This window comes from Spea bombifrons, chromosome 10 (genome assembly GCF_027358695.1).
Source record: "Spea bombifrons isolate aSpeBom1 chromosome 10, aSpeBom1.2.pri, whole genome shotgun sequence".
Classification (NCBI taxonomy): domain Eukaryota; kingdom Metazoa; phylum Chordata; class Amphibia; order Anura; family Pelobatidae; genus Spea; species Spea bombifrons.
The window spans coordinates 7214954-7232112 of NC_071096.1; the positions used below are offsets into that span (position 1 = coordinate 7214954).

Genomic DNA, 17159 nt, shown 5'->3' on the forward strand with positions numbered 1-17159 from the left:
AAACGGGGAACTTTAAGCCAAACGCCGTAATATGGTTTCCTAGGGAGGGTTTGTGTGAGAGAAGAGAGAAGTGGTTCCAAAGCAGACCTGAAGTTTAAAACCACGATGAGATCAGCAGCCGATAGCGCGGTCGTAGACGGCAACACCTGCGCAACGATATATTTCTTACGGGCAACTGCCTGCTGGAGGACGGGTAACCCAACCGCTGGGGCGCACCAATGGGAAGCTCTGATTTACGGCGTGACTTCATCACGCCGGTTGCTATAGGTACTCAACGAAGTTACGCTCTGGGAGGCTGATTACCGACCGCCGAGGCTTTCTTTGATCTCCAGGTGTGAGGAGCGTCATTTGGTTTCACCCGCTTCTGCCCCCCCACCCCGTTTCCCAAATACAAGGACTGGTCGGGCCGTGCGGCAGCCAGATGGTTCTAAGGAAGTGTCTTAACCACGGCTTGTTAGGAGTTAAAGGTCTTCTGGCTCTATGGCCAGACACAGACTGGCCATAGAGCCCGGGCTGTCTGTGGCATTTGTGTCCAACCGTATGCCGGCTATGTAAATGGGGGTTACTGGTCTAGCTGGGAAAAGGCCATAAGAACCAGGAAACAAAAAGCCCTCTCTGAATATATTGCTTTATTTCACCTTCCAAATCATCGAAACGCTTACAAACTTTGTCAAGACAACAGCGATATCCCCTCTGCACGGAAACGGCAGCTACGTTCTACCCACCCTGTAAATACAACCCAAACCCACGCGCGATCCGCACGAGAAGAAATCCAGAATCACAGCGGAAGACGATCGATCGGATTAACATTCAATTCAAAGAGTCACGATATGATTTGCTTTAATGATTCGTTGTCTTTGGACGTCACAATTTACGACTTTTCATTTCTTTTCCGTGGGGTCTTTTTAACGTCCAACTCCAAATAGACATCTATATAAAAAAAAGATGAAATCGGTAAAATAATGTGATTAAACTAGATACCGCCCCCCCCCCGCAGATCAAATGAGTCTTCAAAGCACAGTAAGAGGTCTAAGGACTTAGAGATCCAGTGGATCACCTACTGGGCGTCCCCACTAGTGAACAGCGTATGATGATAGAGTGGAGTGATGTCATTGAATTGACACAACGGGATAACAATGCGATGAAGGAGGATACCGGATTCTATTTGCACCATTTAATTCATAAAGATATTTCTGGGCCGTAGAACCCTGTGATACCCTCATACCCAGCAAGCATTCTGGAAAAGAGGGGGCATCAGGGCGTTGGGGGTCCCATGGATTCATTAACCATATGGTAGCCTCGCCTAATGTTATATAGACTGGCTACAGTAAGCATTAACCCCTTCACGACATGTACGGGCTCACAATGCATTGCCCTTAATGGGTTTATGGACAACCCGCTGTCCTTAAGGGGTTAAAGGGCTACACAGAACCAATACAATGCGAGCTCTTTAAGCCGGACCCCCCGCCATTAACACATACAGACGTAACGCACCTGCCGCAATCCAGTGAGATCATTACTGAGGCACTAGAAACAAACAAAACAAATCATTAGTGATATCAAAGAGAAAATGACACGTATCCTTCACAGTATGTTGTAAGTGTTGTGGCAAGTTTAACATTTTATTGTTACATTTATAATGCGGGGAGAGGTATGTTTACTTCCTGTTCTAAAGATCTGCGTGTTTATTCCTCCCCATTGTGTCAATGCTCCCTTCTTGTTGAGCGTTAGCTATAGGTGGCTTATATAGCTATGCTAATAGCAGGAAACATCTTGTACGATCACATCTTATGTACGTGTTGTAGCCCATGCTATGCGCGGTGGCCCAGCGTTGTAGGTCTCCTTGATCCGGTACTCACCTCGCACCTCCAGCCGGCACTCGGTTTCGGCCTCACCAAGCTCGTTGACTGCTTTGCACATGTAGACTCCTCCGTCGAACGGACTTGGCTTTCTCACCTCCAGAGTGAGCACTCCCTGCTTACTGAAAGAGCGGTAACGGGCCTCGCCGGACAGGTCCATTTTGTTTTTGTACCAAAAGATTTTGGGCTGTGGGAGAGAAAAGAACGATCACCTAGAACCAAAGGGCCAACCTACCGAATGAGAGGGGTCTCTGGGCTGCTCGCCCAGCTGTATGATGTGGGGTCTCAGACTGCCCACTATCTCAACTGCCCACTACCAACATGGCGGATCTGTACTCCGGTGAATGCGTAACTCTCTGTGTATACGCGGTTGGCAGGCTTTGACTCCCAGTGCACGGGATGATAGTATACGTAGGTATGTAATGATAGTATACGTGGGTATGTAATGATAGTATACGTGGGTATGTAATGATAGTATACGTGGGTATGTTATGATAGTATACGTGGGTGTGTAATGATAGTATACGTGGGTATGTAATGATAGTATACGTGGGTATGTAATGATAGTATACGTGGGTATGTAATGATAGTATACGTGGGTATGTTATGATAGTATACGTGGGTGTGTAATGATAGTATACGTGGGTACGTAATGATAGTATACATGGGTATGTAATGATAGTATACGTGGGTGTGTAATGATAGTATACGTGGGTATGTAATGATAGTATACGTGGGTACGTAATGATAGTATACATGGGTGTGTAATGATAGTATACGTGGGTACGTAATGATAGTATACGTGGGTATGTAATGATAGTATACATGGGTATGTAATGATAGTATACGTGGGTATGTAATGATAGTATACGTGGGTATGTAATGATAGTAGACGTGGGTATGTTATGATAGTATACGTGGGTATGTCTGTTGATATACACATGGCGGGTCATACCTTGGGTGTTCCTCGCACAGAGCAGCTGAGGGTCGCGTTGTATCCGGCCACTACGGAGCGGCTCACGAGAGGATGGGTGAACTTGGGGGCTTCGTTAAACTCGTGGTCTTTGTAATTAGGAGGTTTGTAGGCGCTGCCTGTGAGTCGATAAAAGCCGCTATCAGATCGGATGAAGAAGCCTTGATTTACACGCATGCGCTACACACGTCTCTCTGACACAACACGGATTCCCGAGACGCATAACCACCATTCCGTCATACGGAATGATTGGCGCGTGGACCCCGTTACAACCGTGAGGACCCAGCCTCCATACACACAATGCGGGGAGCGGACTCCATGCTCAACAGTTGTATGAACGCAGCCTCCATACAGCGACACACATGGAATCCCACCGCCTGTAACACGCAGTACAGTCCGACACGCGCAGCCTCTGTATCCGCACGCACGGTGTCAGTCCCAAGGTCGTTGGGCATGCACACGTATGTTTACCTGTTTTCTGGATGTACGCGCTGTTCTTTGAGGTCACAGGCTTTTCGCTCAGGCCACACATATTTTCGCTAAAAACTCGGAAGTAATACTCGTTACCCATGATCAGGTCGGACGCCACGCAGTTCAGACGCCTGTAGTGCTCATACACTGTGAACCATTCCTGTGATGATAGAGGAGGCTTATTAAAAAATGTCTCGGGCCTGAGGGTGCCTCATCGTTTATATATATAACCCAACAGACATCCGAAACTAAACCAAGCTCACGGCCCAGCTATGAGGCACCATTACAGGGCCCAAACCCAAAATAGGATTAATTGCCACAGCAGAAGCTCATTGCAGCCAGTAGGTTGATTACTTTTTTTTGTTTTGTAATGTTTGCTTCCCATGTCAGATGGATATATTTTGTTTACTGTTGAAGCTAAAATGTATCAACAAAAAGAGTTATGCGTTTATGGGTGGAATATTGGGATGAAACGGACCATGTGATTGGATGAGCCTATCCTCATACGCCGTGAATGTGGATATGCTAATAAATAGGTCCAAGTAAGGCATAAATCAGCGGCATATAATTTAGTAGGAGTCAAGCTTCTTTAATAACTGTGGACCCTTAGAACACTATCTCTGAGCTCAACATCAACGACTAGATTGTGAGCTTTTGGGACCGGAAACGTACTGGATCCCTCCTAGTGGAAACGTTCCATTTCCAGTAGGTTCTGATTAAACACGGATGATAGTGGGGTGGGCTCCTGCGCACCGTTATTCATTTAAGCTTACCATGGTCTTTTTGTCTGCTTTCTGAATGGTGTACCCTGTAATCTCAGCATTTCCATCATCTTGTGGTGGAGACCACTCCAGGGCCACATTGAACCCCCAAATCTCGACAATCTTCAGGTTCTGTGGGGCGCTGGGTTTGTCTGAAACGGTGAAAGTTATAAGGATCAGAGACCAACTTTAAAATAGCTCTGAAACTGTCTTAATTTCTCCTCTGGTTTACTGATTTATTCTGTAAATTGGGAGTTTTCTGGGGGTCTCTTCTGTAAGAAAGGCTTGGTTTGAATGACGGATAGTTGAGTGAGTCTCCTCGCTGATCCGACTATGCTTAACCCTTCTCGTAAGATACATTTCCAGAGTTACAGACCCCTGTTTCAGCAATTAACCCCCTGTGTATCGCGGCTCTGGTGCGTCTCTCCTGTGCTGACGGTGGCACTTTATTTAGGGTGACCCTCTGTTCACGTACCTACTATCTGGATCTGGATTGTGGCCGTGTCCTCGCAGTTTTCAATCTGGATTTTGACTTGATATTGGCCAGAGTGATGCCTCTCCGCGGTCCTTATGAACAAGATGGTGTCGGCGTCGCTGTTTCGGATGCCAACCTGTTTTGGGTCAATAGGCTGCCCGTCCTTGAGCCAGGTCACTATAGGACGAGGTTTGCCCTGCACCGCAAAATACACCACAGGTTTATTAGTTTGCCAATTTATAGGAGGCACAACAAAAAGATCCCTTTAAAAGAACAATGTCCATGTCTACTTACCAATGTGCGACATTTAAAGCCCCGTCACGTGGGCCGCCCACACCCCGAGGTATTATCCTAAAACGACTATTTTATTTTTACACTGGGGCGCCTTAACCTATCTGTATTTATAGGAATAATATAATCCCCATTGCATTGCATCAACCAGAGCCAAGTGTCCCCAGCTCATCCAGTAGACATCTGCTACTACCATCTCCTCAGTGTCCAGGAACATGTTCCTGCAGACGTTCCTCCGCTATAAACACATCAGAACTTGCTATACATTCAGAAGATGGCTCTTCTATCAACACCCGAATGAGGAAGATGTTGACACTTCCATGGGTGCTTCTGCCAAAACACAGACTCCGGCCTACGCTGGGGGGCAGTAAGAGGAGAGCTGGGGAGATCCTTCATTTATTTCCAGTTGCCCGGGGGTTTCTTCCGGTAGGGGGTTAATAACACCGGCCCTGTTAACTTGTTACCTCTAGCGCTTAGCGTTGTGGGTGTTGAGATAAACGGCGTTGAGAAGCATGCAGAGCGTACCTAAGAATAAACACCAAGGGCAAATCCGTCCGGGCTCGCGGGCCACACGTGATGTGTTTAACATATTATTTGCAGCTAATGGCTACAAGGTGAAATAGATCTGATTTTTCACATTCCCGTGTCACGCGGCAGCGGGTTCTACCGGGAAACGCTACCGTTACATGCCGCCATTCTAGTTTACTGTACATCGACAGCCCTCCGCACCCAAATTATTTATACAGATCGCGTGCCTGACACCTCCGAGCCCCCAAAATGTCGTTAGACTCATAAACTGCTGGCCCCCCAGAATCAGCAATTTGAAGATTGGCCCCCAATACTGATGCTCGGCGTGTTCTGGTCAGAAACAAATGTCAGCTTTTGCAAAGTTTCATGTCATTTCAACAAAAGCTGCCATTGAGAAATTACATTTTGCCCCCCCCAGGGCTACGAGGAACTCCAAGCCCCCCATTATATGGGCTCCACGCTTATTAACATCACTGACGGTGACAACTACCGCCTCTCACAGAATATAAGTCACCCGATTATAAGGAGCAGCAGATTTTTTTTAAAAATAGTTTTTTTGGGGACATCTTTAGTTCTCCTCTATAACAGAACCCTTAAATGACCAAAAGCGTACTATATAAAAATATACAAGCTGTGGGGTACGGGTGGGTGAAAACCGCATCCCTAGGAGGTAAAAGAAGGAAAGTTGTGGTCTATTTCTGAATACCCTCGCGGAAAGAGAACCTGACTTTCCGTCCAGCTCTACTCCGGAGACCGCCGTGACGTTACCTGGAAGGGGATGACTATGTTCACCGTCTCCCCGACCCTCTTCAGCAGCTTCTGTCTCAGGTATCGCGGCAGCCAGATCTTGGGGCGTTCTACGGGAGACCAATAATCCGTGTGAAGGAAGAAGCGGCGCGGCCCGGGTCAAAGTGAATCGCGCTCGTGTAACTCTAGACTTATTAGCCAGGCAGAAAACAACTCATTAAAATACTTCGCACTTCGCGTGTCAATCAAGGGAGCCCATTAAGAGATATTAGCGTATATCACGTTTCATTGTATGTAGGAGTCCCATCATACCGTGTTTGAGTCTCTCTGGATTCCTGTGGGCCCCGTGGTGTTACTACTGCCCTTCCTTTGGCCTTTAATTGCCCCTTTTTTGGATTCCCCACATAATATGACAGCTTTTAAAAGGCCTCGCAGCCTTTGGAGTGGTGGAAACGTGCGTAGCAGCCCCGCGTGGGTCGGGAAGGCGTTCCTATTAGGGGTCACCTTTGGTGTTATTGTACACATGGACCACGTCTCGCTGCCCTTGGACTAGCTCAGCCCTTACGAACTAGAAAAATGGCTGAGAACCCTGGGTCATTTCATATGTTGCCGGAATATTCTGTGTGTATTGCGTATTCTATGGTCATAAGTATCACGCCGTTCTGTGTCTACATGGCAAGCGTGGATCAGGGCTGCACCCCCAAAACATAAGGCCCAGGAGACACGGAATCCATATCTCGTGGTTATTTATAAAACAATGATTCTGGTACATGGGACGGTCCTATTACAAGGTGGTTGCTATAGCGATAAGACCACTTTTCCAACATTGAACCAGAATCACTCTTTATCTGCCCCCCCCACCCTTGAAATTTGTCCTGCGGATCAGTTTCAGGTCCGAATAGCGACTGATTTGTGACTCACGCATTATTTCCCGGATGGTGACGGGTTCCTTAATGGTGCACGGCTCACTGGGTCCCGCCAAGTTGATTGCGCGGACCCTGAAGTTGAGTTTCTCGCCGGTGGGCAAGTCTCGGATCATGACGGATGTTCTCTCGGTTAGACCAGAGAGAGCCGGGACCCATTCAGAGGCTGTGGAGAAATAATCGGAAGGGGACGTCACCCTCGGTATTACTTCTAGGTGCCAAAACAGATAAACAGGAGCCCCTGGAATGGTGATCCGGAAACCCTGTACACATCCACTCACATTGCATTAAGTAATTATCAGCTGTTGGGAAGCCAGAAGTAACTGGATCCCTTCTGATGTGGTGGGGAGGAGAAGACCTAATTCTAGATAATAGGAATACCGAGCCGGGGGTTACGTTTCACATTCCTTCACTGCTTTCCTAGAACGACTACAGACATTTACGGACTCTAAATAAAGTGGGGGGGGGGCTCTGCCCGTCTTTCCTAATGGTAAAAAAAACTATAGAAAAGGGAAATTACCCTCCTAGACTACACGTACAATCATTTCATCACATGAACGAGAACTGGTCCATATAAATATATTAACCCGCTAGACTGGATTTTTAAGGAGTTTTGGGGAACCCCCCCAAAAAGAGCAGGTCATTTCTCTCCTTACAATGGTAATAAAGACATCTTTTTGTGTCCTGAATGTTCGATGACCTCTTTTTGTCAACATTTACCAAGTAAATGTATATTTTACCAAAACATTCCAAAACTATATGTAGTTTTAAAATAAAACAGAACGTTTTTTACATGCTAGCCACTGACGGCACCCCCCCCACACACTTTTTGAGTCTTTGTCTACTATTGTATCATTCTGGAACATCACCAGCTAGGATCTGTCGATAGTGAATAGGCAGATGTATTGATTCGAGAGAAGCTCTCGTTGGCGTTGGATGACTTACACCCCTCTTTGCAGTATTCCACGGTGTAGCCATCCAGCCCACCAGCTCCAATGCGCTCTGGGGGTCTCCATTTCAACGAGATGCTGGTGTCGCTGACGTCTTCCACCGTCAGATGAGTCGGTTCGCTTGTGGGAGCTAAAAAAGAAACGAGACGAGAACAGGTGGACGCGTTACATGAAATAGATAATATCTCGGGCATCTAAGACGACACGTGTGCTCTCTCGACGCAGCTGAAACTAACTCAATTTGGCCCGGATCCCAAAAGCAGTCATTGAGTGGGTTTGTTGATTCACTCATAATGCAAACCGATCAATTCACACGTAGAGCCTCATCTTTCCGCATCTCACCAGCTCTTTGAAATTTAAATATTCCGAACGGCAACAACGGACTTTTTGTAATGTTTTCCAAAAGACGTATAAAAAAAATTACATTGTTAACAGTAAGTAATGATAAATTTGAGAATACAAAATGATATAAAAAGTACAAAACATATTAAATAATAATGATAAATGAATCAAACAATAAAAGTTATTCCAAGGTAGCGATATGTCTTTGTAAAGGTCTGAAAGTTCTTGAATTAAGTAAAAATTCCTTTGTGTGTTGATATTTTATTTGGTTGAGGATCTCCAGCCAAGGAACTGCTCTGGGGTACCAAGTGGCTCTAAATCTGGAAGTGGTAATTGGTCTTCTGGGATCTTGGATAATAAAATAATACGATTTCTATGTTAAATACATAACTGGGACGAAAGCCAGGTTTCAGCAAATGGTGGCCAGGAGAATAATATCTTTTTATTAGACTTTATGTGTGTCTAATAAAGGAGCGAATCGGAAAGACATGCGCTAGAGTGTCTATCGTCTAGTGATGGCTGTGATTTTGTGATTGGGACCATCTCAGAATTTGTGTTTTGTACTATCAATATAAAAAAAAAACTATAAATAGCTTTAAATAAAGATTTTACATTGTAAAATTATTATTATTTTTTCTTAAATAAACATACAAGCTGCCCTTTAAGTAGCTACAGAGCATTTCTCTGGAATTAAATATATTTGTAATTTTTTTTTTGCAGAAACAGAAGGTGTTTAAAAATACCGGCGTTCCTTTTCAGCACACCGGGGGAAGAGAATGTCAGTCGCACCTTTTACTTCCTGTAATGTATTTTTCTTCTTTTAAAACGCTAACAGAAAACAATTAAATAGTAAAAAAGGTAAAAAGTACCCTGCTGAAATATATGATTTATTGCCAGAAGGCCAAAGAATTTTTTTAATTCAAATTTGTGAATATTTTAAATTTAAGTTACATTTTAAATTAAATCAGAGCAACGTATTATTCTACTCCTTTCCGCTTTATGAGTACTCTTCTACTGCTCAATGGTTTAATAAACCGTTATTAAACGTAATTCATTCTTAACCAGAAATTTGAATTGCCCATAATTATTCTTTCTAGCGGGGTTAGAGGACAATAACCACTATGGTCAAATACTATTATATATTAGTTGGTTTAAACTACACAAATATAATAGTGATTTAATAATATATATTGCACTTTTCTCTCTATGGAGACTCAAAACACAGAAATAAACCAACTGGCGGTGATTGTTACCCGATAATACTAATTTCCTGGGAAAAAACCCAAAAGCTCCATGACCATAAGGTTGGACGCTACATAACTCTTCCCGGAAACTAACCCAATTTATCGATTTATTGGAATAAAACTGATATTTACAACATTCCCTACGCTGGATTTTGCCAACAAATCGCTTAAATATTATACTAGCAGGAGAATGTAACCAAAATAATAACCACTTCCATTTAATAACCATTGAGCTGAAAATCTCAAATCTCTTCCCTGGTGGGTTAGAAGTTTAAAGCCTCCAAAAACCCTTGAAGAACCAGCTTAAAGACTCCAAGCCACCTTCCCAACTCAACCTCCCGTCCATTAGTTCCACCCGCATTGTATCGTAGCCGTTTATTAAAATACCCCAATGTCATCCCGACCTTTGAATTCTTTTTTAGATTTTGGTTTCCTCCTGTATCTTTGGAATCCATATTCTTCTTGGGATTCCGAAGAGTCCACAAATCTTGAGACGCGGGTCATGGTGAAGTCGTATCTCCAGACGCTGATGAGGATGTCTCCAGACACACAAAGCCAAACTCCCCAAGTCCAGTCCCAGGACAAATGACAGAATGGCAGAAGCCTGGCAGTGTCCTATTAATCTTCGCATACGTACCAGGGAGGGGGAAGGGAGGGGGAGAATGATCTCAATTTTACCGAGACCCCACGGCCCACCCCTTCTCCACAGCAAAGAACATTTCTCTCTGTTAACATCTCTTACTCTCGGAGGCTCAATCCTCCATCATCCTCATGCTCTCACCTCTAAATATAGCGACCAGAATCAGATCAGCACATTCATGAACCCTAAACCGGGCAATGGGAATGAGAGCATCAAGGAGAATGTGGGGCTAGCAGAATTATCTATCCCCCCCACATTGGAAATAATAATAATTATTATAATAGTAATAATAAATAATAATAATAGAATAGTAGAATAAATAGTAAGACTGGCGTCAGCTTTAAGAAAATGAATGATCCAACAAAGACAAAAAAAGACACTTATGTTGGCCGGCTTCCAGGTTTACGGGTTACATTTCTACAGCCGCCTCAAAGGTGAATTTAGGTAACACAAGATTATTCTAAAACACAAAAAAAAGACCCTGAAATATATTAATGGCTTGGACACGGGGCATCTGTCACTGCGTAGCTATTCAAAGCCATCAGAATGTATTTATCTGGCGTATTTATCCCTCTCCACCGGTGGATTTTAGTGAAAGCTTGGAAAGTTTTTGATCTTTTTATATGTTTTATATATATTTTTTTTGTGTTTTGTTTTAGCATGATTGTAATCAACTGGAGGTTCTGGGGTATATGCAGATGTGAATGGTGTGTTCTATTAAACATTTATTTTTTATTTTATTGACCCATCTACGTGGGCTGGAAAGGTCCTTTATCTATAAAAGTTGTTAGTTTTGTTTCGGTTTCTCACGTTGATGGGACAGACCGGCTAATAAGAAATCACAAACCAAAACCCGATCTCACAAGACGAGACAGAAAAGGTCAAAACAGGTCTGAGACGAGATATTCCTGACGTAGATCTTTTTCCCCGCGACAGCTGTGCCTCGCTAGAAAGAATCTTTAAAACCTGAAAACCTGATAGTGTACTCCACTGCCGCACAAACACATTCCTGCAATAACTTCTCTACAATTCTGACTGTATTACATCATTGATTCAATGGAGACGCGACGACCTGCGATCCTCTCCTGGAGATGGAGATGGACACATTGGGGCTTACGGAGAAACCCGTTGCAGGCACAAAAACAGAGGGGCGCTTGGAAAGGACCTACTTGTAAAACTTGCCTATATAACATATAAAACATATATATATGCTATATATGTTTTATATGTTTTATAACATATATAACATATAAAACATACCGGTATATAACTTATATAACATATAAAACATATATAACATATAAAACATATATAACATATAAAACATATATAACTTATATAACATATAAAACATATATAACATATAAAACATATATAACATATAAAACATATATAACTTATATAACATATAAAACATATAAAACATATATAACTTATATAACATATAAAACATTTATAACATATAAAACATATATAACATATAAAACATATATAACTTATATAACATATAAAACATATATAACATATAAAACATATAAAACATATAAAACATATAAAACATATATAACATATAGCTGAAAAATGATGCGCATAATCCCCGAAGCATAGTAAATACTATGTAGAAACGCTTATATTATTTATAATGAAGCCGGCCACACATGACGAGAGCTTGAAAACGTAACATGCGGTCCCGGTTTGTACCAAATCTATACAAACATTTGTTGATAAAAAACATTTTCTGTGCAGCATTTGGGTTAAAGTAACGAGGAAGAATAAATAAACAACTTCAAAAGTCTGGTCCGATCAGTGTGAAAATTCCATGAAATGCAAAATAAAAGCTTTATCTTGTTAGTATCTTGTGCTTGGGTGATGTAATATTCTTTCCATGTAATTGCTGTTTTTTAATCATTGTTTTTTTAATACATTTTGAATTATTTTCTATTTTTATTATTTTTCTGGGTATTAAAAAATAATAATAACCCCCCCCACACATTTGTTTCCATGTTTCTCCTGGACAACCCCGTCTCCTGTCTAATTATTGTTTGTGTGGAATCTACATAAATATTTTGTATTATATACACACCCGTATACAAGTTTGGGGTCACTTAGCTGGAAAAAAGGACATTTCGAGCTGTAACATAATTGCAAAGGGATTTCTTACAATCAATCAGTCTTTTTACCTTAAACTTGGATCAGCGAACACAACATGCCATTGGAACACAGGAGTGATGGGAGTGATAAAGGGCCATTGGAACCCAGGAGTGATGGGAGTGATAAAGGGCCATTGGAACCCAGGAGTGATGGGAGTGATAAAGGGCCATTGGAACCCAGGAGTGATGGGAGTGATAAAGGGCCATTGGAACACAGGTGTGATGGGAGTGATAAAGGGCCATTGGAGCACAGGAGTGATGGGAGTGATAAAGGGCCATTGGAACACAGGTGTGATGGGAGTGATAAAGGGCCATTGGAGCACAGGAGTGATGGGAGTGATAAAGGGCCATTGGGACACAGGAGTGATGGGAGTGATAAAGGACCATTGGAACCCAGGAGTGATGGGAGTGATAAAGGGCCATTGGAACACAGGAGTGATGGGAGTGATAAAGGGCCATTGGAACACAGGAGTGATGGGAGTGATAAAGGGCCATTGGAACACAGGAGTGATGGGAGTGATAAAGGGCCATTGGAACCCAGGAGTGATGGGAGTGATAAAGGGCCATTGGAACACAGGAGTGATGGGAGTGATAAAGGGCCATTGGAACACAGGAGTGATGGGAGTCATAAAGGGCCATTGGAACACAGGAGTGATGGGAGTGATAAAGGGCCTTTGTATGCCTATGAAGAGATTCCATTAAAAATCAGCCGTTTCCAGCTACAATTATCATTTATAACATTAACCCCGTCTGCGCTTGATTTCTGATCCATTTCATCTTATTTTAATGGTCAAAATTTGCTTTTCTTCAAAAGCAAGTGACCCAAAACTTGTGAACGGTGCCGTATATAATGTATGTTATATAATATTTATAACATAAGTAATTCAAGCACTACTCAAAGGAAGCGACACGTTTCTCACACCACTTCTGCATCCCCTTAAATTGATATTCCACTTACTATCACACTTGAGACACTTTGCGGGCGAGCCGTGCACGGAGTGTAATTGTATACCGTCAGCGTGTTAAGCTGCGTATCGTGTACAGGGTGCGATCGCTGTCTGCAGCTGGATACTGGGAGTTATGGTTTGGTGACAGCTAGAAAGTTACGTGCCGCCGACCCCCCCCCGCATGTATAACGGTGACTGTGTCACTCGGACACCCAGGAACGGGAAACCACGGAATAGATATTGTTACCCAAAACATGATCTACGGGATAGAATGTCTGAGGTCATCATCCTGTCTAAAGCTAAGACTGGTAGAACAAGCTTAAGGATAGATAGCATGTGTACGTGTGCGGGTATGTGTATAAAGTGATAGACAGCATGTGTACGTGTGCGGGTATGTGTATAAAGTGATAGACAGCATGTGTACGTGTGCGGGGATGTGTATAAAGTGATAGACAGCATGTGTACGCGTGCGGGTATGTTTATAAAGTGATAGACAGCATGTGTACGTGTGCAGGTATGTGTATAAAGTGATAGACAGCATGTGTACGTGTGCAGGTATGTGTATAAAGTGATAGACAGCATGTGTACGTGTGCAGGGATGTGTATAAAGTGATAGACAGCATGTGTACGTGTACGGGTATATGTATAAAGTGATAGATAGCATGTGTACGTGTGCAGGTATGTGTATAAAGTGATAGACAGCATGTGTACGTGTGCGGGGATGGGTATAAAGTGATAGACAGCATGTGTACGTGTACGGGTATGTGTATAAAGTGATAGACAGCATGTGTACGCGTGCGGGTATGTGTATATAGTGATAGACAGCATGTGTACGTGTGTGGGGATGTGTATAAAGTGATAGACAGCATGTGTACGTGTGTGGGGATGTGTATAAAGTGATAGACAGCATGTGTACGTGTGCGGGTATGTGTATAAAGTGATAGACAGCATGTGTACGTGTGCGGGGATGTGTATAAAGTGATAGACAGCATGTGTATTTGTGCGGGTATGTGTATAAAGTGATAGACAGCATGTGTAAGTGTGCGGGGATGTGTATAAAGTGATAGACAGCATGTGTACGTGTGCGGGGATGTGTATAAAGTGATAGACAGCATGTGTACGTGTGCGGGGATGTGTGTAAAGTGGTAGATAGCATGTGTACGTGTGCGGGGATGTGTATAAAGTGGTAGATAGCATGTGTACGTGTGTGGGGATGTGTATAAAGTGATAGATAGCATGTGTACGTGTGTGGGGATGTGTATAAAGTGATAGATAGCATGTGTACGTGTACGGGGATGGGTATAAAGTGATAGACAGCATGTGTACGTGTGCGGGGATGTGTGTAAAGTGGTAGATAGCATGTGTACGTGTGCGGGGATGTGTATAAAGTGGTAGATAGCATGTGTACGTGTGCGGGTATGTGTATATAGTGAGAGACAGCATGTATACGTGTGCGGAGATGTGTATAAAGTGATAGACAGCATGTGTACGCATGCGGGGATGTGTATAAAGTGATAGGCAGCATGTGTACGCGTGCGGGGATGTGTATAAAGTGATAGACAGCATGTGTACGTGTGCGGGTATTTGTATAAAGTGAGAGACAGCATGTGTACGTGTGCGGGTATGTGTATAAAGTGAGAGACAGCATGTGTACGTGTGTGGGGATGTGTATAAAGTGGTAGATAGCATGTGTACGTGTGTGGGGATGTGTATAAAGTGATAGATAGCATGTGTACGTGTGTGGGGATGTGTATAAAGTGATAGACAGCATGTGTACGTGTGCGGGGATGTGTGTAAAGTGGTAGATAGCATGTGTACGTGTGCGGGGATGTGTATAAAGTGGTAGATAGCATGTGTACGTGTGCGGGTATGTGTATAAAGTGATAGACAGCATGTGTACGTGTGCAGGTATGTGTATAAAGTGATAGATAGCATGTGTACGTGTGCGGGGATGGGTATAAAGTGGTAGATAGCATGTGTACGTGTGTGGGGATGGGTATAAAGTGATAGACAGCATGTGTACGTGTGCGGGGATGTGTGTAAAGTGATAGACAGCATGTGTACGTGTACGGGGATGGGTATAAAGTGATAGACAGCATGTGTACGTGTGCGGGGATGTGTGTAAAGTGGTAGATAGCATGTGTACGTGTGCGGGGATGTGTATAAAGTGGTAGATAGCATGTGTACGTGTGTGGGGATGTGTATAAAGTGATAGATAGCATGTGTACGTGTGTGGGGATGTGTATAAAGTGATAGATAGCATGTGTACATGTACGGGGATGGGTATAAAGTGATAGACAGCATGTGTACGTGTGCGGGGATGAGTGTAAAGTGGTAGATAGCATGTGTACGTGTGCGGGGATGTGTATAAAGTGGTAGATAGCATGTGTACGTGTGCGGGTATGTGTATATAGTGAGAGACAGCATGTGTACGTGTGCAGGTATGTGTATAAAGTGATAGACAGCATGTGTATTTGTGCGGGGATGTGTATAAAGTGATAGGCAGCATGTGTACGCGTGCGGGGATGTGTATAAAGTGATAGACAGCATGTGTACGTGTGCGGGTATGTGTATAAAGTGAGAGACAGCATGTGTACGTGTGCGGGGATGTGTATAAAGTGGTAGATAGCATGTGTACGTGTGTGGGGATGTGTATAAAGTGATAGACAGCATGTGTACGTGTGCGGGGATGTGTGTAAAGTGGTAGATAGCATGTGTACGTGTGCGGGGATGTGTATAAAGTGGTAGATAGCATGTGTACGTGTGCGGGTATGTGTATAAAGTGATAGATAGCATGTGTACGTGTGCGGGGATGGGTATAAAGTGGTAGATAGCATGTGTACGTGTGCGGGGATGGGTATAAAGTGGTAGATAGCATGTGTACGTGTGTGGGGATGTGTATAAAGTGATAGATAGCATGTGTACGTGTACGGGGATGGGTATAAAGTGATAGACAGCATGTGTACGTGTGCGGGGATGTGTGTAAAGTGGTAGATAGCATGTGTACGTGTGCGGGGATGTGTATAAAGTGGTAGATAGCATGTGTACGTGTGTGGGGATGTGTATAAAGTGATAGATAGCATGTGTACGTGTGTGGGGATGTGTATAAAGTGATAGATAGCATGTGTACGTGTACGGGGATGGGTATAAAGTGATAGACAGCATGTGTACGTGTGCGGGGATGTGTGTAAAGTGGTAGATAGCATGTGTACGTGTGCGGGGATGTGTATAAAGTGGTAGATAGCATGTGTACGTGTGCGGGTATGTGTATATAGTGAGAGACAGCATGTGTACGTGTGCGGAGATGTGTATAAAGTGATAGACAGCATGTGTACGCGTGCGGGGATGTGTATAAAGTGATAGGCAGCATGTGTACGCGTGCGGGGATGTGTATAAAGTGATAGACAGCATGTGTACGTGTGCGGGTATGTGTATAAAGTGAGAGACAGCATGTGTACGTGTGCGGGGATGTGTATAAAGTGGTAGATAGCATGTGTACGTGTGTGGGGATGTGTATAAAGTGATAGATAGCATGTGTACGTGTGTGGGGATGTGTATAAAGTGATAGACAGCATGTGTACGTGTGCGGGGATGTGTGTAAAGTGGTAGATAGCATGTGTACGTGTGCGGGGATGTGTATAAAGTGGTAGATAGCATGTGTACGTGTGCGGGTATGTGTATAAAGTGATAGACAGCATGTGTACGTGTGCAGGTATGTGTATAAAGTGATAGATAGCATGTGTACGTGTGCGGGGATGGGTATAAAGTGGTAGATAGCATGTGTACGTGTGTGGGGATGTGTATAAAGTGATAGATAGCATGTGTACGTGTACGGGGATGGGTATAAAGTGATAGACA

At 43.5% G+C, this 17159-nt stretch overlaps 1 protein-coding gene across 1 annotated transcript in view; it reads right to left on the bottom strand.

The window, feature by feature from the left end:
* Positions 1 to 612: 612 nt before the first annotated feature.
* The window catches only part of MYBPC3 (myosin binding protein C3), a 42665-nt gene continuing 26118 nt past the window's right edge, over positions 613 to 17159 (bottom strand). Inside the window, exons 22-31 of the mRNA XM_053449764.1 lie at positions 7974 to 8108; positions 7027 to 7194; positions 6127 to 6215; positions 4540 to 4735; positions 4077 to 4216; positions 3304 to 3463; positions 2815 to 2951; positions 1860 to 2046; positions 1495 to 1527; positions 613 to 930 (exon numbers count right to left, since the gene is read on the bottom strand). Of these exons, the coding sequence (XP_053305739.1) occupies positions 1517 to 1527; positions 1860 to 2046; positions 2815 to 2951; positions 3304 to 3463; positions 4077 to 4216; positions 4540 to 4735; positions 6127 to 6215; positions 7027 to 7194; positions 7974 to 8108 (1223 nt within the window). The 3' untranslated portion in view covers positions 613 to 930; positions 1495 to 1516. The remainder of the gene's footprint in view (positions 931 to 1494; positions 1528 to 1859; positions 2047 to 2814; positions 2952 to 3303; positions 3464 to 4076; positions 4217 to 4539; positions 4736 to 6126; positions 6216 to 7026; positions 7195 to 7973; positions 8109 to 17159) is intronic.